Source organism: Vigna unguiculata, chromosome 7 (assembly GCF_037176805.1).
Source record: "Vigna unguiculata cultivar grain cowpea cultivar isolate G323 ecotype 2 chromosome 7, ASM3717680v1, whole genome shotgun sequence".
NCBI classification, from domain to species: Eukaryota; Viridiplantae; Streptophyta; class Magnoliopsida; order Fabales; family Fabaceae; genus Vigna; species Vigna unguiculata.
This window is the reverse complement of record NC_140798.1, coordinates 8,441,782-8,469,378: the sequence shown is the minus strand read 5'-3', so window position 1 is coordinate 8,469,378 and position 27,597 is coordinate 8,441,782. Positions and strand designations below refer to the sequence as shown.

The 27,597-nt window shown below is 31.1% G+C and overlaps 3 protein-coding genes and 1 long non-coding RNA gene across 5 annotated transcripts; 3 read left to right on the top strand and 1 right to left on the bottom strand.

Annotated features, from left to right (window-relative positions):
* The first annotated feature begins 6,542 nt into the window (after positions 1-6,542).
* On the top strand, positions 6,543-13,417 carry LOC114190620 (serine/threonine-protein kinase KIPK2-like). 2 transcript variants are annotated; one of them, XM_028079580.2, is made up of 4 exons: positions 6,543-6,772; positions 7,994-8,022; positions 8,097-9,972; positions 12,224-13,417. In XM_028079580.2, the coding sequence occupies exons 3-4, from the start codon at positions 8,234-8,236 to the stop codon at positions 13,068-13,070; spliced, it is 2,586 nt and encodes an 861-aa protein (XP_027935381.1). In that variant the 5' UTR covers positions 6,543-6,772; positions 7,994-8,022; positions 8,097-8,233; the 3' UTR covers positions 13,071-13,417. The 2 variants fall into 2 exon arrangements, with proteins under 2 accessions (XP_027935381.1, XP_085531808.1); XM_085675682.1 differs by having other exon boundaries at positions 6,544-6,772; positions 7,994-9,972.
* Positions 13,418-13,932: 515 nt separating this feature from the next.
* LOC114190621 (tyrosine-protein phosphatase RLPH2-like) lies at positions 13,933-17,184 on the top strand. The gene is made up of 4 exons (XM_028079582.2): positions 13,933-14,661; positions 16,135-16,202; positions 16,366-16,545; positions 16,696-17,184. The coding sequence occupies exons 1-4, from the start codon at positions 14,139-14,141 to the stop codon at positions 16,864-16,866; spliced, it is 942 nt and encodes a 313-aa protein (XP_027935383.1). The 5' UTR covers positions 13,933-14,138; the 3' UTR covers positions 16,867-17,184.
* A 1,651-nt stretch (positions 17,185-18,835) lies between these two features.
* LOC114190426 (growth-regulating factor 4-like) lies at positions 18,836-21,162 on the bottom strand. The gene is made up of 4 exons (XM_028079303.2): positions 20,841-21,162; positions 20,553-20,720; positions 19,678-19,918; positions 18,836-19,459 (listed from the first exon to the last, which is right to left on the bottom strand). Exons 1-4 carry the CDS (start codon positions 21,037-21,039, stop codon positions 19,075-19,077), a joined length of 993 nt encoding a protein of 330 aa, XP_027935104.1. The 5' UTR covers positions 21,040-21,162; the 3' UTR covers positions 18,836-19,074.
* Positions 21,163-25,577: 4,415 nt separating this feature from the next.
* On the top strand, positions 25,578-27,196 carry LOC114190827 (uncharacterized). The gene is made up of 2 exons (XR_003605863.2): positions 25,578-25,968; positions 26,495-27,196. It is a non-coding gene; the product is annotated as an uncharacterized LOC114190827 (long non-coding RNA).
* Positions 27,197-27,597: the final 401 nt, after the last annotated feature.

Below are 27,597 nucleotides of genomic sequence, written 5' to 3'. Positions count from 1 at the left end.
AACACGTCTCTTAATGTATTCATAAATTCCTTTGGTAAAATATATAGGTGTTTTGTAATTAATTTTGCATATTTGAATACTCAATTATGTATATACAACTCTCTAAAGACTAGATCTACAGAAGTATGACTTGTAATTATCAAATTGAATATCTGATACAGTAAAAGTGATGTGAATGCCTTAGATTTTTTTAAATAGCCTTTTTTTAATCTATGATATTTAGAGTTATATGCATTCTAGTTTTCTTAAATTTTTTCCATTTAATTCCTTATTAATTACACTTTTTTTTTTTGTAATAATTGACATTATGACTTTCATGTGATAATGTTTTTAGTAGATATTAGTAACAAAAACTAAAATAAAATAGTTAAATATTCTTTTTTTTTTCTCCAAACTATTTTAAAAGATATTGTTTTATTATAAAGCTAAACCATACATATTTCATATTTGTATTTTATGAAAAAAATATAAAACATTATTTCTAATAAATATCATTGAATGTTTAACACGTGATAAATAAAATTTTATAGTTGATTATAATCTAACTTAGGTTTAATTATATTTTGAATCCATAATAATTTTCAAATTCAGTCCCTATAATAAATTTGTATGATCTATTGAGTCCTTAAAATTTTAAAACATTTTAATTGAGTTCCTATCTTTTAATGTTGTTGTTAACTTTCTGATGTGATAATTATTTTGCATTATCACCCTTCTTGAGTATCCTTCCAGGATATTTCGTTACAAGATACCGTGATGACAAGATATTTCTCCAATATTACTATATTTAATGAAATTATTTTTAAATTTAATTAAAATTATAAGATTAAAAAAATACAAAATGATAAAATATAAAATTTTATAATTAAAAATTACAAAATTATAAAATATAAAATTTTATAATTATGAAATCATAAAATCATAAAATATATAAATATAAAATTGTAAAATCATATAGTTATAAAACTATAAAATTATAAAATTATAAAAATACAAAATTATCAAATTATGAAATTGTAAATTTTTTAATTTTTAATTTTTATAATTTTATAGTTAAATATTTATTATTTTTATTTTAAAATTTATAATTTTAATTGAAGTTAGAAACATTTTTTGTTAAATACAAATAAATATTTGGAAAAAATCTTAGCATTGCGTTCTCTTATAACAATATACAGTATGACGACGTTTAATTACAATGACTAAATAAAAAGTTTTAAAATATTGAATATTCAATGAAGTATAAAAATTTATTAAAAACTCCATTAAATTTTTTTAAATTTATCAGGATTCAAAACATGTTTTCTAAATTTATCAGGATTTTAAGTAATAATTTACGTAAATGTATTTTGAATAAAGTTAGTGATAAATTTTGAAATTTACTATTTTTGATTGAATATTAAAAGTTACTTATTTCACTCATAAAAGATATTTGGTATGACTAATTCAAATCACTTATAATTGGAGATTAAGAAACACATACAATATAATCAACCTTATTTTGTTTTTTTTTTTAAAAAAACATATACTACACATTAAAACTTAATGTAGAAGTATCTCTTTGTATAATTTTGAGTTTTTTCAGAGATATAAAATACCAGTTTAATTTCTGTTTTTTTTTTATATTTATTAAGACATATTAAATTTATGTTTTATAATTTTTAAGTAAGATAAATTTTATTACATTTAATAATTGTAGAAATCCTCATAATGAAAGTGGAATATTTATTGAAGTGTATTATTTTTATTTTGAATTTGATTGAAAATGTTATAAGATATTGAATAAAATTGATTTAACAAATATAATAATGGAAACCAAAGAGTTTAAGTGAAATAGTTTATCTGAGTAAAATTATAAGATTATAATTATCCATATTTCAACATATATCTTTTATAAATGAAATTAAATTTGATATAAAAGTAACAATTATTTTAATAAATAATTTCATTATATAGTTATAGTTCAATCAATTTTACATTTTTCACGTTAGCAATTATATTTCAATTTAAATAGCATTAGTAAAACACAACTTTCAAGTATTATTTTATTTTAATGCAGATATATTATACTTTTCTTTCATAAAAATAAAAACACACAAATATATATATATATATATATATATATATATATATATATATATATAGTTTATTAATCAACTTAATATGTAAAATGAGAAACTAGCATGTCATTTTAATTTCTAATTTATAAGAATGGGTATGCATTAGATTTTTCAATATTCAACTAAATTCAATCTAGATATAATACAAAGGATTGAATCAATTATTCAATTCGAATTGATCTAATTAATATAAATCTAGATTAAAATTAAAATTCATTTTAATTAAATTAACTAAAATTGAAATATTTTAATTCAATTTAAATTTGATTAAAACTATATACTGAATCTACTTTGTCAAATGAGATTAAATTTAATGATATTGGTCTAATATACTTGACTATTAGATCCATTAGATATGGGTTTAATGGCGAATGTTTACAAAAATTTTTGGGAGAGCCAGAATAATATACTTAAAATTTATATATTTGATATTATTGTGACTAATTCAATAAAAATGAATACATAATCTAGTATATCTACAACTATCAAAGAAATTACACATATCAAAAAGAATATTTATCGTTTTTTCATATTTTTGAGCTCATATAATTGAATCATAATTAAAATTTTCATTTTTTGATGTAAATAACCATATTATCTACAAAATATTTATCTTCCATTTTATTAACGTGCATTTGATTCAAAAAGTCTTCATAAGCTTTCATTTCATCATTATCGATGAACAACCATATTATCATGTTTTCATCATTACCGACAGTTTATTTATCAATTTTAAAAAATAAATTTATTCTTTTGTTTTTCATCAATATACCTATTTAAAAAATAAGTTTAAAATTAAAAAATAATTTATCATAATCTAATCAAAAGTTGAGAGATATAATTACTAAAAAAATTATGATAATCAAGTTACAACTAAAAATCGAGTATAAAAAATCACATAGTATATTGCTTCTTCTTCTATATTAATAAAAAAAAATATACAAAAAGGTCATGAGATAAAAAATAGTGCTAAATGTTAAACAAATACTTCAGTGTCAAATGAGACAAGAGAAAGTTACATTTTTAATTTATTTAAGAATGAAAGAGAAGATATGAAAAAATTAGGACATAAATGATGAGTTCCTGTCTAACTTTTTTTAGTAACAAAAAAAAGCATGAGAGATGAATATAACATATGAGAAACTCAAAAAATAATGGGAGAGAAAATAAAAAATATCTTAATAATTTTGTTTCTTTATATATTTGATTTTATGTTTTATTATTTATTATTATACTTTATAAAATAAATAAAAAATACATAATTTAATTTTTATTAATTTTTAATATAATATTATTTAATATATATATATATATACACACACACAATTTTAAAAAATTCAAAATTTATATAATTTAAAAAAAATTATGAAATGTAAATAATGTAAAAAAAATCAAAATATTTGGGGGAGGGGGGTCGTGGCCCCCGCATGCCCCTTCTAACATCCGCCCTGTATGGGTTGGACCGACTCAACTCAACCCTTCAACTTAGGTTGACTAGGTCCGATCCTTCAGTTAGGCCGACCTGGCTGGACCTTAGTTCTTGGCCTCAACTAGGGATGACTCAGACTGACCCTCAACCGAGAACAACTTGGGTTGCCTTCAACCATGAATGACTCAGACTGATCTTCGGTCGGAGTTGACGTGCTTAACTTTCAACATTGATTGAGTCAGTTGAGGCCAACTCGAACTGGGCTTCGACTTGTGATGGTGCAAGCCTACCTTTGGTTGAGACTAACTCAGATCGACCTTCCCCTAGGACCCATTGCGCTAAGGCTGACTCTGGCCGACCTTCGATCGGGACCGATACAACACCTTTGATCGAGACTAACCTAGGTCGACCTTTAGTTGAGACCAAGTTTAATCTATCCTTAGCTAACTAAATCGAGACTGACCTTCGATTGGGTTGATGTAGGTTGACCTGCGATCGGGATCGACTCGGGTCGACCTTTGGGTGACACTGATTAAGGCTGATCTTTAGCTAGAACCAACTCAATCTGATCTTCGGTTGGAACCAACTCAAGTTGATCTTCAGTCGTGGTCAACTCGGGTTAACTTGGCTGATTCTCAGTCAAGATTGATTCATGTTGACCTTTGGCTTGGTCCTCAACCATCTTGGCTCGACTTAGTCACACTCTAATTTAAATTTTTAAAATTTAAAATTTTTTCCAATATAAATCCAATCCAATCCAATCCAAATCCAATTAAGTGGATTGTGATTTGATTTTTCAAAATCTAAAAACTATCAAATCCAAATCTAATTACTCAGATTGAATTTAAAATTCAAAATTATGAATTTAGATGTAAAATAAATCCATATAGATGAACTTAAAACAAAATGTAAATTTAGATTATTATTGATTGAATCTCAAACTTCAATATTTTGTCCACACTCACTACTTTTTTTAGCACGAGCATAATGAATGGATGGAAGAACTTTGTACTCACTTCTTTCTTTATCTTTCTAGAAATGGATCAAGTATGCACACACACTTGTGTTTCTATCATATGAATAATGTTTTTTCTGATTTTTCAGTTAATGGATGGAATCATAAATATACGATAAAGTTTTGCATAATTTTAATATTCATAGTCATTAACTGAAATAATAAGCATGTATTTTACTTTAAAAAACATATTATGTCAAAATAAAATGGAGAAGACAAAGTATTAATAACATTTGTAATTGTGTAAATCTTTATAATTGCATTATAATTTAAGGGAACTTTAAATTTAACCCTAATTGGTATTTTTGATTTAAAATAATAATTAATTGTTATATATTTTTTAAAAATTTGATTATATAAGTAATTTTCTTTCACAAATTGTTACTCCCCTTAGCGATAAAAATTCCTTAAAAATGATTAATAATTATTTTAAAAATGAATTTCATTAACACTCTTAATTTCTGAAATTAGACTTTCACTTAAATTTATATAAAATTTTACATAAATCTCATTTGTTTTCAAAATATTAGACCACATTTTTTTACATTACATATGTATATATCTTTTTTTTTTAATTTGAAGGACATTACCTATTCATTCTACTTATATATATATATATATATATATATATATATATATATATATATATATATATATATATATATATATATATATATATATATATATATATATATATATATATATATATATGAAAAGAGATCATGATGCAATTTGAAAAATTTATAAGAAAAAAATATTGTCATAGTTTAATTTTGTTTATGAGAAGTTAAAACTGTATGATACTTTTTTCTTAATGAAACTGAATATGCCGTGTATGTATATACTAAAGTTTATTGAAGATTTGGTAAGAAATAGTTGGCAATTAATAGAAAGCTGATTGGTTGGTGAACATTTAAGTTGTCTCCGTTTTTGGATTCATTGTTTTGATCAATGATCATAGCCATTATAGCAATGGAAAGTGCAGCAAACTACCTTCATCATCACCACAATCCTTCAAAGGACTTCACCATTCTATCATTGCTTCTGTCTTGTCTTTTATTTGCTTTTTCTTTTCATCTAACAAAAAATTAGGTTTTGATTTTGATTTAAAAAACGTTTCAGAAAATTAGAAAACACAATTTATTTAAGTTATTTTATCCTTAATTCCTATTTGGAACAAAATTTTTAATGCAAGTTACATGACGAAAACGAATGCATTGTTACAGACATTTAACTATTTTTTGGATTTTACTTATAAATAGTTGCAATTGAAATGTCACGTCGGAGGAAGTTAGGTTAATTGTCTTAATTTTTTATTATTTTCTCTGAACGTGTGTTAGTTGGGATAATATAGTACTTAAAATCACAAACCTCTTCCTTGTACACATCACATCGCATAAAATATCATCACATCAACTTGTTATTCTAACCGAAAAAGAAAAAAAAAGAAAAAAAAAGAAAAAAAAAGGGCATCGGATACTACACAAATTATTTAAACATTTAAAATCATACTGTTATTTAATAATATACGAAGCCAAATCTGAGATCGCAGGGTGAGGGAAACACGACAAATAACATTCAAGTAATTTTGAATCTTATTTATATTCTAATGAAACCTAAAAAATATTTCTATATATTATATTAAAAATATTCTGTTAGTAACTCCTTTTATATTTAACATAATTACATATGCGCCGTGATAAATATAGTTTTATATTTTAAATTACAACTTGATAACTTGATATTTCGGATTAAATCTCATTGTTCTGATTCTATGTCTTGGTAATACATAACTTTTTATACGTGATACAATTTAAATTTTTAATTATTGGAAAAATTCTATAATTAATAAATTTTATTCTAATATTAAAAAATAATTACTAATTCATAATAAAAATTAAAAAATTATGTCTATTATATTTTTTTTGAGTTTCAGAATATTTTGTCTGTGAAAATGGGTCCGGTTTGTACGAAATAATCAGTGCCAGTGCTGAAAGTGGAACAGAAGAAAATAAACATTGTGCATCTTCTTCTTCTCTTTCTTTTTCTTTCTCTCTCCACCTTTCAGTTTCTTCCATCACTTCCATGCTCGCCTAGGGTTTCTCTCTCTGTTCTTAATCTGGATTGATTTTTCTGTGTTGCGGATTCCATTTGCTGAAGCACCTTGATGTCAATGTGCTCGGTGTCTACGCCTTCTCTTGCTTGCAGGTGCGGCTTCTGTGTTTCCGATTGCGCTTCGTGTCTGAACAGTTTGATTTTTGATATCTCGTTCCGTTAGTCTCCGATGAACTGTGTTCTCTGTTTGTTGTGTACACTCTGTTGCTTTGTCTTAGTCTGTTCAATGAGATTTCAACCTTCTATGCTTGTTCAACTTCATTCTGAAGAATAAGAATGAAAATAAGAAGAAGGAGAATAATAAGAAGAGGAAGAAGAAGAAGCTGCCGCTCTTGGATTCTACATTTTGGATGAAACAAACACAGACTACATTTTTAGATTATATATATCTATCTATATATATATATTATGCATTTTGGGAAAATTTGAATCACTTTGGGATGAAAGTTATTGGATTATTTTTATTTATTTTTTATATAACTGAAGGATTTGGTTTAAAATTTTGATAAAATTTGTCTTGTTAAATCACCTTCATCTTTATGTGTGTTTCGAAGTTACTTTTTTGGAAGGTTTATCGATCCTTAAGTTGATTTGCTTTACTGTCCGTGCTTTTAGTTAATTTGACAATGTCGCTGTAAATATGAACAAGGATTGGCTTACGCCTCTGCTTTCATTTTCATTTGATCTGTTGATTACAACTATTGGTAAAGTCTTTGAATTGATAAGAAAAATTGTTAGCTTATCTTCAAAGTATGTAGTTTTTACTTGATGTTGGTTTTCTATACAGCAGAATCAGCGAGGGGTTGTTTTGCTGGGTAGAAACTGGATCCTGTGCTTAAATGCACGGCAATTAGGACGCTTAACTCATTTTTTAAAACCCTGTTATTTAGTCCTTGATTTGTCTCTAGTTAATCGTCTTTTGTTTTAAAAGGACTGAATATTTAAAATTCTTGTATTTTGTGAGATGGATTGGCTTGTACTCATCTTCACATTAATAGCAGGGAGTGCCAAACTGTTAGAATGTTGTAAAGGAAAATAAATTAGATTTTTTGCGGCTTCTTTTTGTTCCATGTGCAATATGATTTGTGTTCCCCGCAGTTGACACTTGTCCTACAAGTAATGGGGTTATGAAATTGCTGATCTTGTAGCTTCTCTTACCATTTTGAATTTCTTTTTTATGTCCATCTTTTTTTCCATTTGATTTCGTTCTTTCATTTTTTTGAGGTCAATTTGTGTCCTTTCTTTTTGCTCAATTTACTATTTTATATTTCCGCTTCGTGTACTGATGCATTCAAATGTTGGCATTTGCATCAGGGTTTCTATCTCACGTAGCTGGTAAAGAGGTGGATATATTGTTTGGACTTACAAATTTGATTTTATCGCACCAATGGTTTTGATTCTGAAAGTTGAACTGCAGGTTCACTGTTTTTGAGTTGTGAGTTTATGGTGTTTGATGCGCTACATGAGAAATAAAGTAGAATAGACTTTTTCACTGAGAGACAATCTGTTTCTGTTACCTCTACCACACCGAAGTTAGTGGTACAATCTGTCTCAATGGGTTCATTCTCTGGCACTTGTGAAATTGTAGAAGCAAGGGACGACCTAAATACAGACAAAGCTGCCGGGATATATCAGTCCAATTCTGGATATAGCTTGGATGAGAAAAATCGGAAGCATCCTGTGCTGAAACTGGGATATAAGGATAATCTAGATGATGATATAAATAAGCTGTTTGAATCAATTACTCTTAAATCTTCATCAAGGGATTCTGGCCTTTTACAGGATGGTACAAGCCCTAGGATGAAAAGTTCATTGAAAAAACCAATTACAGTGGGTGCTCCTCGGTCCCCACGAGTTGGATATTCTGAGCCTTTGACTTTGAAGCAGGCATTAAGAGACCTATGTATATCTAAGGCATCAGAAATGGCTGCCATGAAAAGATTATCAAAGTCAACTGCTTCTCCAAGAATATCTGAGGTTGGGAAGATACAGACATTGTACAATTCAGTTGTAGTTGAAGGTAGACAATCTGGGCCTTCTAATGTTGAGAGTAAAGGGAGTACAAGTGAAATATCTCTAGTGCCAGAAGACAGCAGCTCACATGCCTTGGATAAAGCTTCCCAGTCTCATCCAACTGTTAAAAGCACATCACTAAGCAAAAATGTCCAATCTTCCAAAATTGCTGTTGCAACTACTGAAAATGGTACCGGGGCTTCATTGATAGGTGACTTGGCTAGTTCATCAAATAAAGTTGGGGTTCTATCGCAGTCTTTGGAACCTTCTCAAATAGAGAAACAAACATCTGCATCTTCTCCATCTAGTTGTAACACTAATGGAAGTAAGTTAGACTTTTCTGAAAATGCTTCTTCCTCTAATAAATTAGGAAATAAAACATCTGTATCAAAGAATGGGCAAAAAGATAGGTTACAAACAGTCTGTTCCTCATCTACTTCAGTAAATGGCAGCAGAGTGTGCAAACTGTCACGACATGCCCCTCGTACGGTCAAATCAATTATCAAGAACAAAAATTTGGGTAAGAAAAAACTAAAGCAGGATTCCTTTTCTGCTTTATTTGATCCCACATCCAATGAGGTAAATAACACGTCAGTTACTAGTTCAACTCAACTTGTTTGTGAGAGATGCTGGTGTGCTATAGAAAACAACAAAGGTATTGTATCATTGGACTCTACTAGTTCTGGAGATGGAATAAACTCTGTTAATGTGCAAGGCTCAGCACCAGCCGGCTGTAATAGCGTCAGAGAAGTTACAAAAGTGAAAAAGAATACCGTATTGAAAGAGCAACTTGAATTTTCACAAAGTTCAAAGAGTAGTCAAGGTGACTACAGTAGTAGTACAAGTACAAGTGATGAGAGTAATCTCAGTGGGGCTAGTTGTGGCAATAGGCCTCACATGTCAAAGGATGTTAGATGGGAGGCCATACGACATGCTCAAATGCAGCATGGAGTCTTGGGCTTGAGACACTTCAATCTTTTGAGGAAGTTAGGTTGTGGAGACATTGGAACTGTTTATCTTGCTGAGCTAATTGGCAAAAGTTGTTTGTTTGCTATCAAGGTGATGGACAATGAATTTTTGGAAAGAAGGAAGAAGATGCCTAGGGCTCAAACTGAAAGAGAAATATTAAGGATGCTGGATCATCCTTTTCTTCCGACACTGTATGGGCAGTTTACCTCAGATAATTTATCATGTCTGGTCATGGAGTATTGTCCAGGTGGTGATCTTCATGTTCTACGGCAGAAACAGCTTGGTAGAAGTTTTTCAGAGCCAGCAGCTAGGTACTTGCTAAGAGAACCTGTCTTGTAATATATTCTCATTTTCTTTTCTGTCTGGTGAGAATTATATTATGAGCTACCTCCCTGGTACTGCATTTTTAGATATTCAACAATTGGTAGAGTATTTTCTGGTACAGTTTAGTTTGTTTAATTCTCCTTGTTTCTGAAGTCTCCTTGAGCTCATTCTTCATAAATTATCAGTTGTCTTGCATTTATGGCCTACCTAGTGTAGGCAACAATGATTTAAACTTTGATATGAATTTTAAAATGATGCATTAACAATTTAAGTATGAATGCAGCTTATATCGCTGGAAAAAAGAAATCTGTTCCTCACCTTTTTCATCCTGAAGTTATGAAATAGTGCGTAGTTGTGCTTCAGGATACCTGGTTAAGTAGAAAAGTGACAGAACATCAATTGAAAAGCTAATATGATAAGGAACACAAAAATTACACATGATACTGCAATATACTTGCTGTCACAGAAACTAAGTCTTCCACTAGAAGTGCAAATAACAGCACGTGTCTAATTACACACCTCACAATCAGATATATATACTCCTAATGCATAACTTCCATGAAATATTTTCTATAAATAATTGCCATTGTGCAGTTTCTAATTCAGTACTGCTAATATTGGATAAGTTATTTTCTATTTCTCATACTCCTAATAATAACTACGTCAATTTCATTGATAGATCCTTTTCTAACTCACTTGGATCTCTGCCACCGTCAGATTTAGGTTATGAAATCCTGCTAGTGACTTTGGTTACTGATTGATGGGGCTTTTTAAGGAATATATCATGTTACTACTGCTGTCCCAGTGTCTCCTTGATCTGCTTTCATGCAACTCACTTGGGTGATGCATGTTTCTTTTGTACATACCTTAGCATTGTACTCTTTGACCTCTATAATCCTACTAAACAATCAGTATCCCAATGCTGTTGTACCCTGAATATTTTAATTTTTTCAGCGTTCACTGCTAACTAGTGAAGTTTCTGTTCTCGAAGTCCACTTTGTTTAACGTTGAAAAGTGGGTTTTCAATTATTGAATAAATTTGGTAGTAATATCTTCCTCCTGCAATTGTAAATAGGGATCTGCTTTCTTGTTCCAGTTTTTGCTTTCAGCTTGTAAATGTTTGAATATGTGGAATTGGGCAATGCCCATAATGCATACCTTGTCATTTGAAACAGTGAAGTTCCTTATTTTAACCCCAGTGACTGGCAATACAATTAAAAAGAGATGGCATTATTCAGAAATATTTTATGTGTGACAAGAACTGCATGAATTAGGCTCAATAAATAAATTTCCATGTAATTAAGAGAAGGAAAAATGACGATTGATACACACAAACAAACATGTGAAATTAGAAGTGCTTGCATATTTTTAAACCATCCTTATAAAGTCTTATGAAATCTAGTTCGTGTGAACTTTCAATATTATTCTTGTTGTCATTGTAATAATAATTGTTATTTTAAAGTTTCTAGTTTGTACAAAGAATTATTTGTTTTTCTTCTCACCATTTTGTCTAATTTAAATATGGAGATTCCACGTCAACTAAAGATCTGACCAAATTATAATATATTGGTAGGGTGCAAATCTTAGTTATAAGTCAGTTTTTTGAGATTGAACTAGACATAAAGTCTCACTTCTTAATATAGTATGAGAGTCATTCAAAGTCTATTTTAGTCAAGTTTATTAGGATTGTTTTGTGTCACTCACTTTCAGGCTCCTATTGAACCACCCACAAATATTTAATCCCATATATGAGATGCTCATTCCTCGACATGAGGCGATGTGTAGGAATTCCACGTCGATTAGAGATATGATCAAATCATAATATATAAGTGGGATGTAAATCTTATTTTACAAGTTGGTTTTGTGAAATTGAGTGAAGCATAAATTCATTTCTTGATAATCTTTATATTTAATTTTCCTGCATATCTAAAGGTTTCTTGAGTGTTGTTTTTGTATCTTTCATGAACAGGATTAAGCTAATAAAGAATTGAATCTAGCAATATAGTTTTAACAAGTAAAATCTATCTAGACAATTTGATTGAGATTGGGTTGGACTGGTATGCTGTTAGTCTTCTTGATTGATAATTGTTGTCGTAGATGCATGCACTGTCTATTCAAGAGCAAAGTGCTTTGATAGCTACCATAATTGAAAGTGATTTCTCTTCGTCAATTTTGTTGGTTTAATTCAACCTTGTTGGCAACATGATTTTGTATTCACAAGAAATTTTGTACTTGCAGGTTTTATGTAGCTGAAGTCCTTCTTGCTTTAGAGTACTTGCACATGCTGGGAGTGGTTTACCGTGATTTGAAGCCAGAAAACATTCTTGTTCGAGAAGATGGTCACATTATGCTGACAGATTTTGATCTGTCACTTAAGTGCGATGTTAGCCCAACGCTTCTGAAGTCATCTGATGTGGATCCTGCTAAGAATTCTGGTCCTTGTGCACAATCTAATTGCATTGAGCCATTTTGTATTGAACCATCCTGTCAAGTTCCATGCTTCAGCCCCAGACTCCTACCTCCTGCCGCAAAAACAAGGAAATTAAAAACAGATCTTGCTGCCCATCTCAGATCATTGCCACAGCTCGTGGCAGAACCCACTGACGCAAGATCAAATTCATTTGTTGGTACACATGAATACTTGGCGCCTGAGATAATCAAAGGAGAGGGACACGGAGCTGCAGTCGACTGGTGGACATTTGGTGTTTTTCTATATGAGCTCTTATATGGAAGAACACCCTTTAAAGGTTGTAATAATGAAGAAACATTAGCCAACGTGGTGTTGCAAGGTCTCAGATTCCCTGATACCCCATTTGTTAGTTTCCAAGCGAGGGATCTCATTAGGGGGTTGTTGGTTAAAGAGCCTGAAAACCGTTTGGGTACAGAGAAAGGGGCTGCTGAGATAAAACAACACCCCTTCTTTGAAGGCCTTAATTGGGCCTTAATTCGTTGCGCTATCCCACCAGAACTTCCAGACTTATGTGAATTTGGAGTTTCAGAGATGACTCCACAGTCCCAGTGCAAGGGTGTTCAGTATGTAGAGTGTAATGCAGCAGGAGAGCAAGTGGAATTTGAGTTGTTTTAAAGAGACTCTTCTTTGGCAAGAGTGGCATTCTTGTTTGGATTCCCTTGTTTTGGCTCTATGCTTCATGTTTCGAGCTGCCACAATTATGTAAGCCTTTGTTGTATAGTAGTTTTGATTATAACAAGGTAAAACGTGTCTTTTGAGAGGTATAGGAAGTTCACCTTATACAGCAACTTGATTCTCGCACTCTGAAAGTATAAATTCCTCAAAAACATGTCATACTCTTCCAGTTACCATGCTGGAGGGGGAGCAGATTAAAGAATTTTGTTACCTGTAGGCGTATGTACAAGCAAGATCCTTCTGTAGCAACAATAAATAAGAGTAAATCCTAGAAGCAATTTTATAGACTTTTTAATGTATTGCGCGGACTCTAAAAGGGTGAGTGCAGAATGTGTTAAACATGCACTTGAAAGATAATTTTGGTACTAAATTTGTCATGAAATTACCTTGTAATCAAATAAGTTGGAGGATGAAGTTAACAAAACTATGAAATTGTATATTTTAGAAGTTTGAGGAATCTCGTGCACAAACTTTTCACTAGATACTGTCATAATATAATATACAGCCTTCAAGTCAGAGGCTGTTCCTTGTAAAGGCTGTGCATGTCTGACAGATTGATCACCCATTCTACCATGAATCGCACCGGGAGGGATTTTTCATGATTGAGTGCTATTTTGGGTATTTGCCGTTTGTTTTCATGAAAAATATAAGATGTGTAATTCAGAACTAATTAAAGCACAAATTCGAATCGCAAATTAAATCAGTTTTATTAAACTTTAGATTAATCCGCCACTGTTTACATCCTATGATCTGGGAACGATATCTGATCAAATATAATGTGTTTCTTTAACAAAATTGTGAACTGAAATCGTAAGAACTACGTTATTTCTCAAGCTTTTGGAAAATAGAATGCAACCGATCCATAAGAACCATAACAACCGTAGAATGTGTGATGTATAAAGAATCCGAATCCCCTCCTCTGGCTTAAGACACGTGCATAAATAAAACTCTTCAAAACTGACCAAGTAGAACACTTGGAACCAAACCGAAACCCAGAAAATAGCACCAATGTCAGAGCCCCCAAACCCAAAACCCAGGCTTGTAATCTGCGTAGGCGACATCCACGGCTTCATAACGAAGCTGAATAATCTATGGTCGAATCTCGAACGCAGCATCGAAAGATCAGAATTCGAAACGGCCACCGTAATCTTCCTCGGCGACTACTGCGACCGCGGTCCCGACACCCGCCTCGTCATCGATTTCCTCGTGGCGTTGCCCTCCCGTTACCCGCGGCAGAAGCACGTCTTCCTCTCCGGCAACCACGACCTGGCCTTCGCCGCCTTCCTCCACCTCCTGCCGCCACCTCCGGACGGGTCGCCGTTCTCGGATGGGTGGAAGGAGTACTCGGCTAGCGAGGAACGTGAAGGGTGGTTCAGTGGTGAGGGGTTCGAGAATATGCACCTGCAAGGTCGAAGGTGGAGTGGTAAGATAAAGGAGAGGTTTAACACTGTCAAGGGGACGGAATATCAAGGGTCGATTTACGACGCTGGGCCAACCTTTGAATCCTATGGAGTTCCCCATGGTTCCGCTGGTTAGCCTCTCTTGTTCTTTGCTTTGCCTACCACTGATTCTTTTCTTCTTCTTTTCCTTTCCTGCGGATTCAATTTACTTATAACTCACATTGAAAGAAAAAGATTTTAAGTTTTAATGATCACACACTATATACACTATGAGCTTAAATCACACATAATTTGTATGATACTGTAAAACCAATCTATATTTTCTCAAAGTTTTTCTTCAAAGTGATATTCAGTTATAGATTATCATACCCTTGCTCTGAGATTAACCAGCTCAAAGAACTGAAGTTTTGTAGGAATGTCTCAAGCTCTTATAATGGTTACAAGTAAAATTATCGATTATCATGTATTTTAAGTAAGTTAGTTGTTTTAATAATTATTTTAAAAATTGGAATTTAATTTAACTTTATATTAGATAACTTCTTATTCAAACATAAGTAATCATGCATGGTAAGTTTACTTCTAAAACTAAAGGTGTATGACTGATAGGATATATTATCAGTGTATGGCAGATATGATCTGTTATCAGAGTGCAAACATTATATTTAGAATGATTCTTTATTATTTATAGGATAACAATATTTATGAAACTCAAATATTTTGGTGATAAAAGAATTGACTAATTTGGAAAGACATGGGTGTTTGATTAATCGTACCTGAGATATTTCATAGCCAATGTCTTAGGGTGTTACCAAGATCCATCAACAAATTTTAAGGACATGGGTGTTTGGATTTTGTGGGATATGATTTAGAATTGGGTTTCATTGAAGGAAAGGAGGATAATATTTTAATTTCTAATAAATATTTTCTGATTGGATAGATTTTTGAAATGAGAAAAATAAATCAATTGATTGATATAAATTTGATGCCTTAAGCATTTATTTACTTCATACAAAAACTGAGAATAGTAAGATAAATGTCAATAAATGACAACATATAGAATAATATACATACAAGAGAAGATTGAATTTGTATTCCTCGGTGGTTTTTTTATAGTGCATTTTTAATGTTGAACAGAGAATCATACCAAAGAATCAAGTAGAATCTGGACTCGAGAAAATTGGTGTAGCACCCGATAAGGAAAGATGATAGGAAACCGGTTAAACTTTCCGATACATTTAAAGAAAGTCATAATAGCGCTAATTAGAAGAGTAAATTGCATGTGTTCATTGATCAAGGTTTTGACATGTCAATTCTGTTAATTGTGTTATTTTGACATGTCAAGGTTTTTGAAATGTTGAGGTTGTGGTGAAGTTTGCTTCGTTTCATTGATCTTGATAACTTGGTTTGTAACTTAGTATGTGCAGTTTTATATAGCTTCAGGTTTACTATGAATGGCATTGGTGAATTATAGTTATAGTTATATAGCTAGGGGATCTTGGTTGTCCTAGAAGTATAATGTATGAGTACTGTTTTGAAGTCTCACTAGCGCTTTCTTTTAAATTGAGTACTGTTTTCTGGACTGAAGGACAGTTCATTGCATGCAGATTTGGTTAAGGCTGTTCCTGATGAGCATAAGAAATTTCTGACTGATTTGGTTTGGGTCCATGAAGAGGTGAGGCTTACTTTGTTTGCCTCTTTGTGTTTATGCTTCGTATCATATAACAGATTTCCAAGTTATCTGGTTGCCTCTTGATTTGGCAGTCCTTGTTTCGTTTGCTTAATGATTTGAATTAGATTGAAAATTGCTGAAAATTCTCTGGATCAAATTTTGCCAGGACGATGTCTTCATTAACACTGAAGATGGAAGCAAGTGCTGCAAGTTGATTGCTGTTCATGCTGGTTTGCAGAAAAAAGTAGATGTGAAAGAGCAGTTAAAACTTTTGAAAGCTCGAGATACTCGGGTGCCTAAGGTGGAGGCTCTAAGTGGGAGAAAGACTGTGTGGGATATTCCAGAGGTGATAAGTTACTGCATATTATAATGTTACTGCTACATCATATGGTTTTAAATAGGGAAAACTATATTTTTAAGGACTAAAAGGATATTTATGCATTTATTTTTTCTTCTGTAGAATCTTTAAATAAATTGGCTTATTGTGTTCTTTTAGGAACTAACTACAAGTCCAACCATCATTGTGAGTGGTCACCATGCCAAACTTCATATAGAAGGCTTAAGGCTGATCATTGATGAAGGTGGCGGATTTAAAGATAAACCAGTGGCTGCAATTATTCTTCCTTCACAGAAGATTATTCGTGATACAGATGTATTAGCAGAATAGTTTGATACTTCTGATATTTTTGCTTGCATATGGCGTAGTCAAGTTGTTAAGCTTTAGATCTCATGAGCATTTAGAGATGAGATATTTTGTGTTGATCTGAAATTTAGGTGGTTAATAAAACATGGAACTATTCCTTTCCCCAATCCTATGGATCTTAATCTTTCATTTTACTGCTTAACAACAATGATTCTTCTCTTTCTTTCTGAGTGAACTGATTAGGTTGGTGAGATTTTTCTGTGTGGGATTCTATATCTACCCGTGGATCATGTATGGAAGAGGAAACAAAATATACATTTCATCATACCTTAATTATTTTTATATCTCGTCTTAAAATTCATGATTTAGAATTTGTGTTTTTGTGCTTATGGTTTCTTATTTTTTGTCTGTGTTTATTTCTTATCAACTTCTGCTTGGTTTCAGGACACGCAATGTCCAAGATACATATGCACTGGTTTCTTCTTGTTTTCTCCTTTATTCTAACAGTTTAAAATATCATTTCACTTTGGTAATTATAGTAATATTACACAGCAAGCCATTTTTTAGTAAAATTGTCTCGAACCCACAATCCAGAAACAGTTCCAAATCTTCAGACATGAGAAGAACAGAGGAAGAAAAAGTGGAAGAATGCTTCTAGCTTTGTAAATCATTTATATTTTGTTTCTAAGTGATCTTTCATTCAAATTTACAATCTTTTTGGGCAAAAACAGTCAAGAATTAATAAGGATTAACATGTATTTAGAGATGTATAACAAGAAGTAAAAGAAAATATTAAACAATTAAGAAAATATTTTTATAGTGCATTTAAATGATATTAAAAGTTCCAATTTAACATTATAACATAACAAGTTTAATTGAATAATTATTCCTCAAATCTTATTTTTTAGAAAATAAACCTTTTAAATTAAATAATAAATAATTTTATCTCTTATCAAAATCTTTTAAATAAAATAAATCCTTTAATTAAATAATTACTAAACCCTTTTATCTTTTAGAACTTCTTTAAATAAAATAAATCTTCTAAATTATATAACTAATAAATCATTATATCTTTTACTTAAAATATTTATTTAACGTCAAGATCTCACAAAAGTGATCTTAGATGAGAGGTGTGTCTCTTATTCAATTTTTTCATTACGTATTGTATTTACACTACATATACAACCATTATGCTTCTTCATTTATAAATTGAACTACACACCAAATTAAAGTCATCAAGCCAAAACATATTCTTTTCAACGTTGCATCCTAGAAAGTAAGAATTATTTTATTTCTTATTTGGTTGTTCTTTTTGTAAATGGCCAAATCACACAAGTGAGGAAGGTGTTCACTTTCTATGTGCATCTCCTAAACTCTTTCAGATCTCATACAATTGCACCTTGAGTAATGAATGTATAGAAAAGTGAAATTTGTTGTGGGTCTTCAAAACAACACAACACTGAAGAACTTGTACTACTACCAACTTAAACATATCAAGGTCTAGTTAGGTATGATGCTATTGAGATCTTAATGGACATTCATGTATGTGAAATGGGAACTTGTAAAGTATCAATTTCCTTTCAAAACAATCGTCAAATTATATGTTAAGTTTAGAAGATCCATTGAAGAAATTATCACACTTCTAAACATACCTATTACAACTCCTTTCATAAATTATATGTTCATCAGTTTCTGAAGTTTTCACCACAATACTGCACTTCGCAATTATAGGCGCATATGTCCTCAACTACCCGCAATTTTGCCAATTGAATGCAACCACAATTTAAAGCCGTTAACCATCCAAGTTGACTAAGAATTCATTCAAATGTTGCAAGTCAAAAGTCTTTGCACAGTTAAAGATAGAGAATTTAATGTGTTTGTCATTTTCGACTCTTCCATATATAAGTAAACATACAAGAAGCTTTACAACAGAATACTGTGAGTGAACGTTTTACGTTTTCTATATATTTTTCTGAAAGTCCAACCCAAACGCTGTGTCAAACATTTGTAGTCTTATTCTTTAATCAGAAACTATTATTACTCATACCATTAGAATTTTTTACATTCATGAAATTGGTAAAGTTGCTTATTCACTCAGCTGAGAGGACTCAAACTATTCTCCTTAGTTATTATCATGCCAAAAAATTCTCCAAAGTAACAAAAACTATTTGCAGCATACATGTCCAAGAATTCTCCAAAGTAACAAAAAAATCTCACAAACCCCAGCAACTCTTAGGTGCTGATGACGCTGGTGTCGCAAGCAGAAGTAGTTGGCAACTGCAGCAGAACACTGGTTGGTGAAGAAGTGGCGGTGGATGATCGCAGTGCCTCTGCAAGTGGTCCTCCAACTGAACCCACGTGGCATGTATTCTCTGCATGACCAGTGGACAGTTTCAATGACACATCCGAGGAAGTGATTCCTTGTGTTGACATCGAAAGATATGTTCCAGTGTTGTTGTTCTTGCTACCATTGCTTTCACCATGTTCTTCTTCTTGCACTGTCTTTGGCCAATCATCGAAGAAATGCCTCAGGACATGGCTATCAGATCTGCCATCCCCATCCACATGATCACGGTTTTCAGACAAGCTCTTGCTGTCAGCCTTGGCCCCAGAGGAACTACAGGGAAACCAGTAAAAACAGCTTAGTTTTCACGAAAGGACATTGCAGGAAGGAGGAACAAAACAGCTATGTTTTGGATGAAGAACTTTCATTACACTATGAAGCAGCAACCCTTTTGGTAAGCTATGGTGGTTGACCAATTGACATAGCATTCCACATAATTGAAAATGAAACTCAAAAAGAAATGCAACAAACTTCACAATGTGAAGGCATACATTTGATTGTGGTGATGGAGATGATGATGTTTGAAGGAAGCAGAGGATGGAGAAGAAGATGCATGAGGTTGTTCCACAGGCTTTCTTGAACGGTTTCGGCCACGATGCATGTGCCGCTCGCAGTACTTCTGACCCTCCACCGCCTCCCTCGAGCACCGCCACTTCTTCCCGTCCGTCCTCCGGCACCGCCCTGGCTCCGGATCCACTGCTTCTCTTCCCCAATAGTACCCTGATTCCAACACTGATGCCAAAAAAAAAAATCAATTCTTTCTTCAGAATTCTTTCACCCAAATGAACTTACATTAATGGGCTAAGGTATTATGGCCTAGAAACTAACCTTTCGTATTCTACTACCCTTGTAAAGCAAACACCCCAAAGGAAAGTACCAAATAGAAGAAAAGTAACAAAAGTAATCCTAACTACGCTTAACTTGATTACTATATGAATGATAAAATTCTTCTTTTTTTCAATATTTTAAACATTTTGCATATTCAAAATTCGAACTTTATATCATGAACAAAACTGAAACAACCTCTCATCACCATGTCTTATATAAGGATTAAACTTCAATACAGTCTTTTGACAGAATATTAAACAACTTAACACAATATTTTTAGTCGATTCTGAAATAAATTATAATCAATTTCACTTTAGTAATTCCCCTAATAAAGACTACTGAAATAAAATTCTAACAAAATCATCACAATAATCAGTAAGAAAAAAAAAATAGAAAACTACTATCAAAGTGAATTTAATTAAGTTCTGTTCCTGATAGACAGAAAACAAAATAACTGATAAATGTGGTGAAACATAAACGGTTCATCTTCTATTGACTACCATTAGAAAGTAGAAGGAAAATGGGGTTAGAAATTTACAAGGAGGGTGATAAAGATGAAGGAAAGGGAGAGGGGAATGAAGGAAGCTTTTCTTGATTGGTTGAAGCAGCTGAGGAGGAACAGGAGCACCGGCCAGCATGTACCTGAATATCAGAGCCTGCAACTCAAGCTCTTGCCACTGTGCAAAGCTGAAACAACTCTCGATCCCTAATGAGACAACAAAAAGAGACAACCTTTGAAAACAAAGCGCATAAACACCATGAGCAAATCCATCAAAAAGTTTGTTTCTTTAGCAACGAGAAGAAAAGGGGACGTGGAAAATCTTACTGGGAAATCTGGGAGGTGCAGAAGAAGTAAGGGTGGAATCAGAAAACGATGGCAGAGTGGTGGGTTGAGGTAGAAAGAGAGAGAGTGGTGCAGAGGCAGGTGGTGGATGGTGTTGAGGGAGAAATTTTGGCGTGTTTGGGGAATGTTGTTGTTGCTCTGACTCCTGCTGATTTCTCCATTGCTTCCAGTGCAAGTCCATGGAGAGAGAGAGAGAGAAAGAAAGAAAGAGTAGTGAGTTCTGTTTTTTGTGTTGCTTTTGGTTTGGTCGGCTAATAAGAGTTTGGATATGAGAAGATCAGGTTTGTAAGACTTTTGCAGAGTCCTCTGCTGTTTAGTTTCCCTTATAATATTTTCTTCCTGCAAAATCCCTTATGCTGTTTACTTTCAATTTTTTAAATAACTTAATTTTAGAACAGATTGTTTTAAATAGATATTACAGATGAGTTTGCTTTTTAATTAATTAATAATATGTTTAAACATAGATATATGAAAAACATGGGAAAGAGGTAAAAGATAAGTGAGGTAGGGTTGTGACAGGAGATTGTCTGCAAAGTTTGTTTTGAAGGGAGAGTGGGGAACGGCTACAGTACTTGGGAAAAGGACAGGGTAAGGATGAGACAAGACACGACAGCTGAGAGAAAAAATAACATCTCAAGAACATTTTAAAATGTGAGAAATATTACCCTTTTCTTTTTCGAAAGTTATTATTAATGCACATGATAAAATTATAATTGTAAAAAATATTATCTTTTTTATTAAAATGTTTTGTATAATTTTGAAACTATAAAGTTGGAGTTAGAGATGACAACGGAGTATGGACGAATTTCACTATCCCATATTTATCCCGTAAAAAAATTTATTTTCATTCTCATATCTAAAATTAACGGGTATTAAAGTTTTATACCCATCTCCATCCCCACTAGGTAACGGGTATAATCTCGTACCCATAGCCGTACCCGTTTCCTTACTACTTTAATATAAATTTTAATTAATTTTTATAAAATAATAAAAAATTACGGTAAATGAAACATAATATTATCAAATATTCAATATTAGGAGGATGATTGTTTATTCGATATCAAATATTTTGAAATAAATTATAATTGTTTACAATTTAGATTGGAATACCAAATAAAATTTCATGAGAACTAAAACATTTTCTAAATTTGCAAACTTCAAACATTAATGAAACCTAATTGATAAAATTTAAAAAAATTTAAAGGAAAACAAATATTCAAATTAAATTATATTTTAAATGTTTGTTTACTTCAATTTTTTAAATTCTAATGAATCTCTTTTTTTATACACTAATAAAAATGATAATACATCACTTAATCAAAATGACGCAAATAACAAATAATAAACATAATAAAAAAATTTAACATGAATATTGTATCTTTTGAACTCCAATATATGTTGGATGGTGATAAAAAAATATTCATGGCAATTACATTAAATTTTGATATTGTAGTAAATAAAAGTTATTTATACAATTATAGTGAAAAATTATAGTATGATTGATATAATGAGTTAAAAAATAAAAAATAATTAGATAAAATATACTAAAATAGTATTCTACATGATGAAATAAACAACAAATAAAAATATTAAAAAATTAACAAATGTATGTCTTAGAAACTATTGAAAGAAATCGCACAAAGAAAAACAAATGTATAATTAAGGGTATGATAAGATGAAAAATACCTTAGACATCTAAGAACACTTTACAAATATCAACATATATACTCAATAGTTGAGAAATAATTGTTTTAGCGAAACAAAAGAGTTCTTCAAATGAAAAAAATTAATTAAAATAAGTAAATATTTTTTTTATATTACCTAGTAAATTAAAGGTTTATGCTATTAAACACTTAAATTGAGAGTATTAAACATACTCATGTGAAAGGAAAATATACAATAAATAAAAATATTAAAAAATAATAGAAATATTCAAATATGAGACATAATTTTTTTTTAAATGACATACATCATTTTAACATAATTACATAAATGTTATGATAAAAGATGAAAAATATATTGAAGATGCGAATGAGTTTCATGACAAACCAAATAATTAGATGAAATAAAAAATTGAATATATATATATATATATATATATATATATATAAGGTTACTTAATTAATTGTGAATATTTTAATAATTCAAATGATGAAGGAGATATGGCGGGGACGAGTGTTATGGCGGGGATATGTACATCCTCATAACCATCATCATAGCCAATTGAAAAAGTCGGGGATTCTCCATACCCATACTCATACCCAATCAATGTGGGGATTCTCCGTCAAAACAGGGACAAGTTCGGGCAATACCCACGGGGCGGGTTTATTTGCCATCTCTAGTTGAAGTCAATACCACTAAATAAAAAAGATATTTATGAAAACCCAAATTTTTAATATTAAACAATTTATGTATTTGAAAATAAAATAAATTTTTTAAAATAGTAAATAATTTAAAATTATAGTAAATAATGTAAAATTAAGATAATATGCGTATTTCTTCTCATATTGGATATTATAATTTTAAAATAAAAAATATTTTTTATTAATTTAAAATTTTAAACAATAATTAGTAATGTTATCTTTAAAAAATAGGTACAAAATAAAAAAATTATTTTTATCTTTGAAACACAAAAGTTTAGTAAATAAATATTATTTTAACTATAGTAAAAAGTCATACGGATGAAGATTATTTTAATAAAGACTTAATTAATGATTTAGTTCTCTAATTTGTTATTTTAGTTTATTTTGGTTTTTTTATTATTTTTTATTCAATTTAGTTCTCCAATAAGACGATTATACTACACACGTTCTCATTGCTTTAATCAATAAAATGTCTTATTCAAATTTATTGAATAACCCTATTTAGAATTTGTCTTATTGGACAAATTAAATCCTTCAAGGATTTTTATATAAATATCAAGAGGACCCGTACAAATAGTTTGTAACACCATCCATTAGATGTAAATACAGACCTTGTTGTGCAACTAGGATAATCAAATTTTACTATGTTGTTGCATTGCATCTAATACCATTAAATATGTCTTTTCACAAATCAATATCAGGTTTTTGTGAAAAATCTTGAGTAACCAATTGTGTTTTGTATCTAACGATTTCATCATTATATGTTCTTCTCCTTATATTTTAAGATGCCTTTATGTACGACAGTATTTTTTACCAATGTAATGATAACTTATGTTATCATTTTGTGATATACATCTTGTGCGTGGGACTAGACATTAATGGATGGTTTGATAGCGGTCCGATAGCAGGTGGAACTATATGCCTGACAAACACAAATCTCCCTAGGATAGGCTTTAAACAATGGCTCTGATACCATGTTAAGAAGTGGACTTTAAGTCTGACTCAACCTCACAAAATTGGCCTGTAAGGTAAGGTTTACACCACATTTTTCTTTTCCTTTTTTTTCACATTGTTCCACTTTTGGTAATAAAATGTGTCTTTTTGAAATTTTATTTATGACCATGTCCACAATCATGATTCTTAGCATGACCACAACCACAGTCAAGGCCATGAATATGACCATGAAAATATAAACAAGAAATATTGCTACATCCACTTCTGGGAATGGACGGATCTCATGATATTTCATCAAAAGCTTCACTGTTTTGTTCAGTCATACAAAGACATGAAATAAATTCAAAATATTTGTGAGACCCATTGCATCTAAATGTATTTCAATCTTTAATATCCAATATAATTAATTTTTCCTTGTAATATCCAGAGTTACAAATTCAAATTCTACAACGTTTGGCATGTTTAGAACTAACATATAAAATAATAATAATAATAATCACCATCATAATAAAAATAATAATAGTAAGATGAAGATGAAAGTTGATAAAGTCAACCAATTTTTATCACAACACAAGGATAAGAAAATAAGATAAAATTGTAAGAGAAGAAAGGATTAGAAAGAGCCTGAATTAAGACACGTAGAGTACTATCATTAGATAGCTTTCACTAGCATTCGGTTGGTTGGAACATCGTGCTGATAACGTGTTATAAAATAAAGTTAATAATAAAGAGTAGAAGAGAAGGAAGAAGAGATAATGAGAGAATATGGAGCAACTTTTCTGTGGGTTATTATTGATAGGAAGAGTCCTATCTATACATACAACATGTAACCCATAAAAGATACAAATCAATCAAATATTTAATACTAATATTTACATAAAAGAATAAAGAGTAATGGAAATCATATGAATTATATCATATCAATAACTGTATCAAATCAATAGATGACCATTAATTCATAACAATATGATAACTTTTTTATGAAGTTAGTATACTATATTTATTAATTTTATTAAATGATTATGTTTAATAATTTTTTATGTAACTAATCATTAATTCTCTTTCCATAAGTAGTAAATATTTTAATTAGAAGTTAAAAATTTAGGTTTATTATGAAATGCATTTTTCTAACTTTATTATGTGGGATTAAGATTGCGTGAACATTATCGAAAAATGTACTTCTAATTTGGGAAACATAAATTATTGAGGTCATCTTTACTCTACTTAAAGTATTATAATTTACGAAGTCAATTAGTAATTGAATTTTTATAAGGAAAATGATTACTTGACATTTTTTTTATATCACTTTTTTTACCACTCAACGTGGTAGGTGTACGTGGCTATTTAAATATAAATTTTAATTTAAAATTAATTTTAAACTAAATGAGAGAAATTGAGTTTATATGTTCGCGTGTGGGATGTGGGATTGAAAAGCTGCAACCATAATATTCACATTCCTACATTTTCGAATCTATCACGCTCCTATCCTCAGTGCATCTCAACTCCACTATTGAAACTCAAATTCTTCCATCAAAACCCCATTTTGCAAGTCCAATATTTTCGAAGCCAAAAGTTGTCGAACAAAACCCCACTTTGCAACTATCGTTTTGAACTCTCGAACTCCATCTTTGTTACCAATCTCCCATTCTCGAACCCTCAATCTGGAACCCCATAGACGAGCCCCCAATGTGTTGGCCTTCTGGAAGCCTTGCGACCCATAGCGAACGAAGCCCCATTATTGATCTTCCTCCATTCCCTTTTTCGTTGATGCCGCTGTCGAATTCAAAAATGAGGTTTGGCACTTTTGAACCCTTGTGTTGCCTTCTCCTTTCTCCTTTAGGTTTTATGAGTGCACACATGGTTTTGTTGATTTGGTTGTGTCCCTTTGTGTTGCGTTGTCCAATTGGTTATTTGCTCTAAAAGGGGATTCTAATTTGACCCCTTCGTTGATTGATTTAAATAATGTGACTAGTCCTTGTTTTTAATGTTTTTTAACATTTGGATTCCTGGTGATTGATTGTGTTAGGATAACATTTAATTGATAACAAAGGGAAATTTTGAGAATGGAACAATTGCGTGTCTCTGCCTCCATTTTTTACTGTACATTTTTTTTACCTTGAGATAGTGAGTTGTGACATTGAGAATAATCTGGATAGTTTGAAGGATGGAAATTGATTATAATGGCAATTGGAAGTAAAAATCTTAAACACTTACAATGTCCATATTGATCTATAGTCGTCCCTATATTGTGGTCTTTTGTTGTATTATATTTGAAAGCATAATATATATATATATAGTTAGGTATTGTTTTTATTTTAGGAGGTGATTTGAGGATTGCTATGGCAGAAGAAGAAGAATGGATGTCAAGGAAGATAAATGTTTTTGAATTTGGTCCATTTATTTATTTTAGTTAATTAAGTTGATATTTTGTTCTTCGTTGACAATTGGTTTTTGAACTTTTTCATTGGTCTTTTAGCTTGTTGTTCGCAACCATTGAAAAATAGACTACACTGTTCAAGTAAATGGTTTATTGAGACCCACACACCGCTCTCGAATTGGAGTCACTCCATTTAGATGGTGTGTTCAGATGGAGAAATCGTTGGATATTAATGGAGTGTTGTTAAAGTACACTTTTAGTCAGTGGGTGCCTGAACATGAAAGTATATGTATCAAGCAGCATTTGGTATGATTATCTATTTTAGATGTTTGTGTTTGTTTGGGATTGAATGGTGTTGGTGATGATGTTCGATTTGATAGTCTTGTGTGTGGTGTGATCGGGTCATTATTTGAACATCAACCAATAACAATAGATGACATTGTTGATAGGATATATTTTTATTTACAGAGTGACGATGAGGATGACGATGTAGACAATATGTGTCATCTATATTTGTTGCTATATTTTGCTCTTTTATATTTTCCTAGGACGTCTAGGACCATGACAAACATGCCATTTAGATTATTGGATAACTTTGACAACTTGAATCAATACAACTGGGCATGACCCATGACTTATGAAGACCTTAAGAACTACATTTTATACTTTAAAGAGAAGGAAGAAAGGACATGGCAAACGCAAAAGGTGTTTAAAAAAGAGAACTGAGCTACAGGTGAAAGAAAGGTGAAAGAAAGGGAATGCTAATGAGAACTGAGCTTAAGTGAATAGGTATTGATGTTTTTAATTTTGGAAATATTTTGAACAAAATAAAAGACATTAAGTACTAGGTTAATGCGGACATCGCTCAACTACTTGTACCTTCTAAAAACATATTTTAATTATTTATTATTATAAAAAAAATAGATATTAAGTACTAGACTGATGCGAACGATCGCTTAAGTACTCATGTTTTTTTAAACTATTGATATCCAAAGTTTATTAAAATGACATGTGAAACTAACTTTTTTTTTTATTTATTGATAAA

What these genes read in the sequence shown, in the direction of transcription:
- LOC114190620 (XM_028079580.2), top strand. Translation starts at nt 8,234, where the DNA reads ATGGGTTCATTCTCTGGCACTTGTGAAATTGTAGAAGCAAGGGACGAC. An exon ending in TTTTCAGAGCCAGCAGCTAG is followed by an intron (nt 9,973 to 12,223) that starts GTACTTGCTAAG and finishes TTGTACTTGCAG; the next exon opens with GTTTTATGTAGCTGAAGTCC.
- LOC114190621 (XM_028079582.2), top strand. Translation starts at nt 14,139, where the DNA reads ATGTCAGAGCCCCCAAACCCAAAACCCAGGCTTGTAATCTGCGTAGGC. An exon ending in AGTTCCCCATGGTTCCGCTG is followed by an intron (nt 14,662 to 16,134) that starts GTTAGCCTCTCT and finishes CATTGCATGCAG; the next exon opens with ATTTGGTTAAGGCTGTTCCT. An exon ending in TGGTTTGGGTCCATGAAGAG is followed by an intron (nt 16,203 to 16,365) that starts GTGAGGCTTACT and finishes AAATTTTGCCAG; the next exon opens with GACGATGTCTTCATTAACAC.
- LOC114190426 (XM_028079303.2), bottom strand. Translation starts at nt 21,039, where the DNA reads ATGGACTTGCACTGGAAGCAATGGAGAAATCAGCAGGAGTCAGAGCAA. An exon ending in TGCACCTCCCAGATTTCCCA is followed by an intron (nt 20,721 to 20,840) that starts GTAAGATTTTCC and finishes TTGTCTCATTAG; the next exon opens with GGATCGAGAGTTGTTTCAGC. An exon ending in TCATCTTTATCACCCTCCTT is followed by an intron (nt 19,919 to 20,552) that starts GTAAATTTCTAA and finishes TTTTGGCATCAG; the next exon opens with TGTTGGAATCAGGGTACTAT.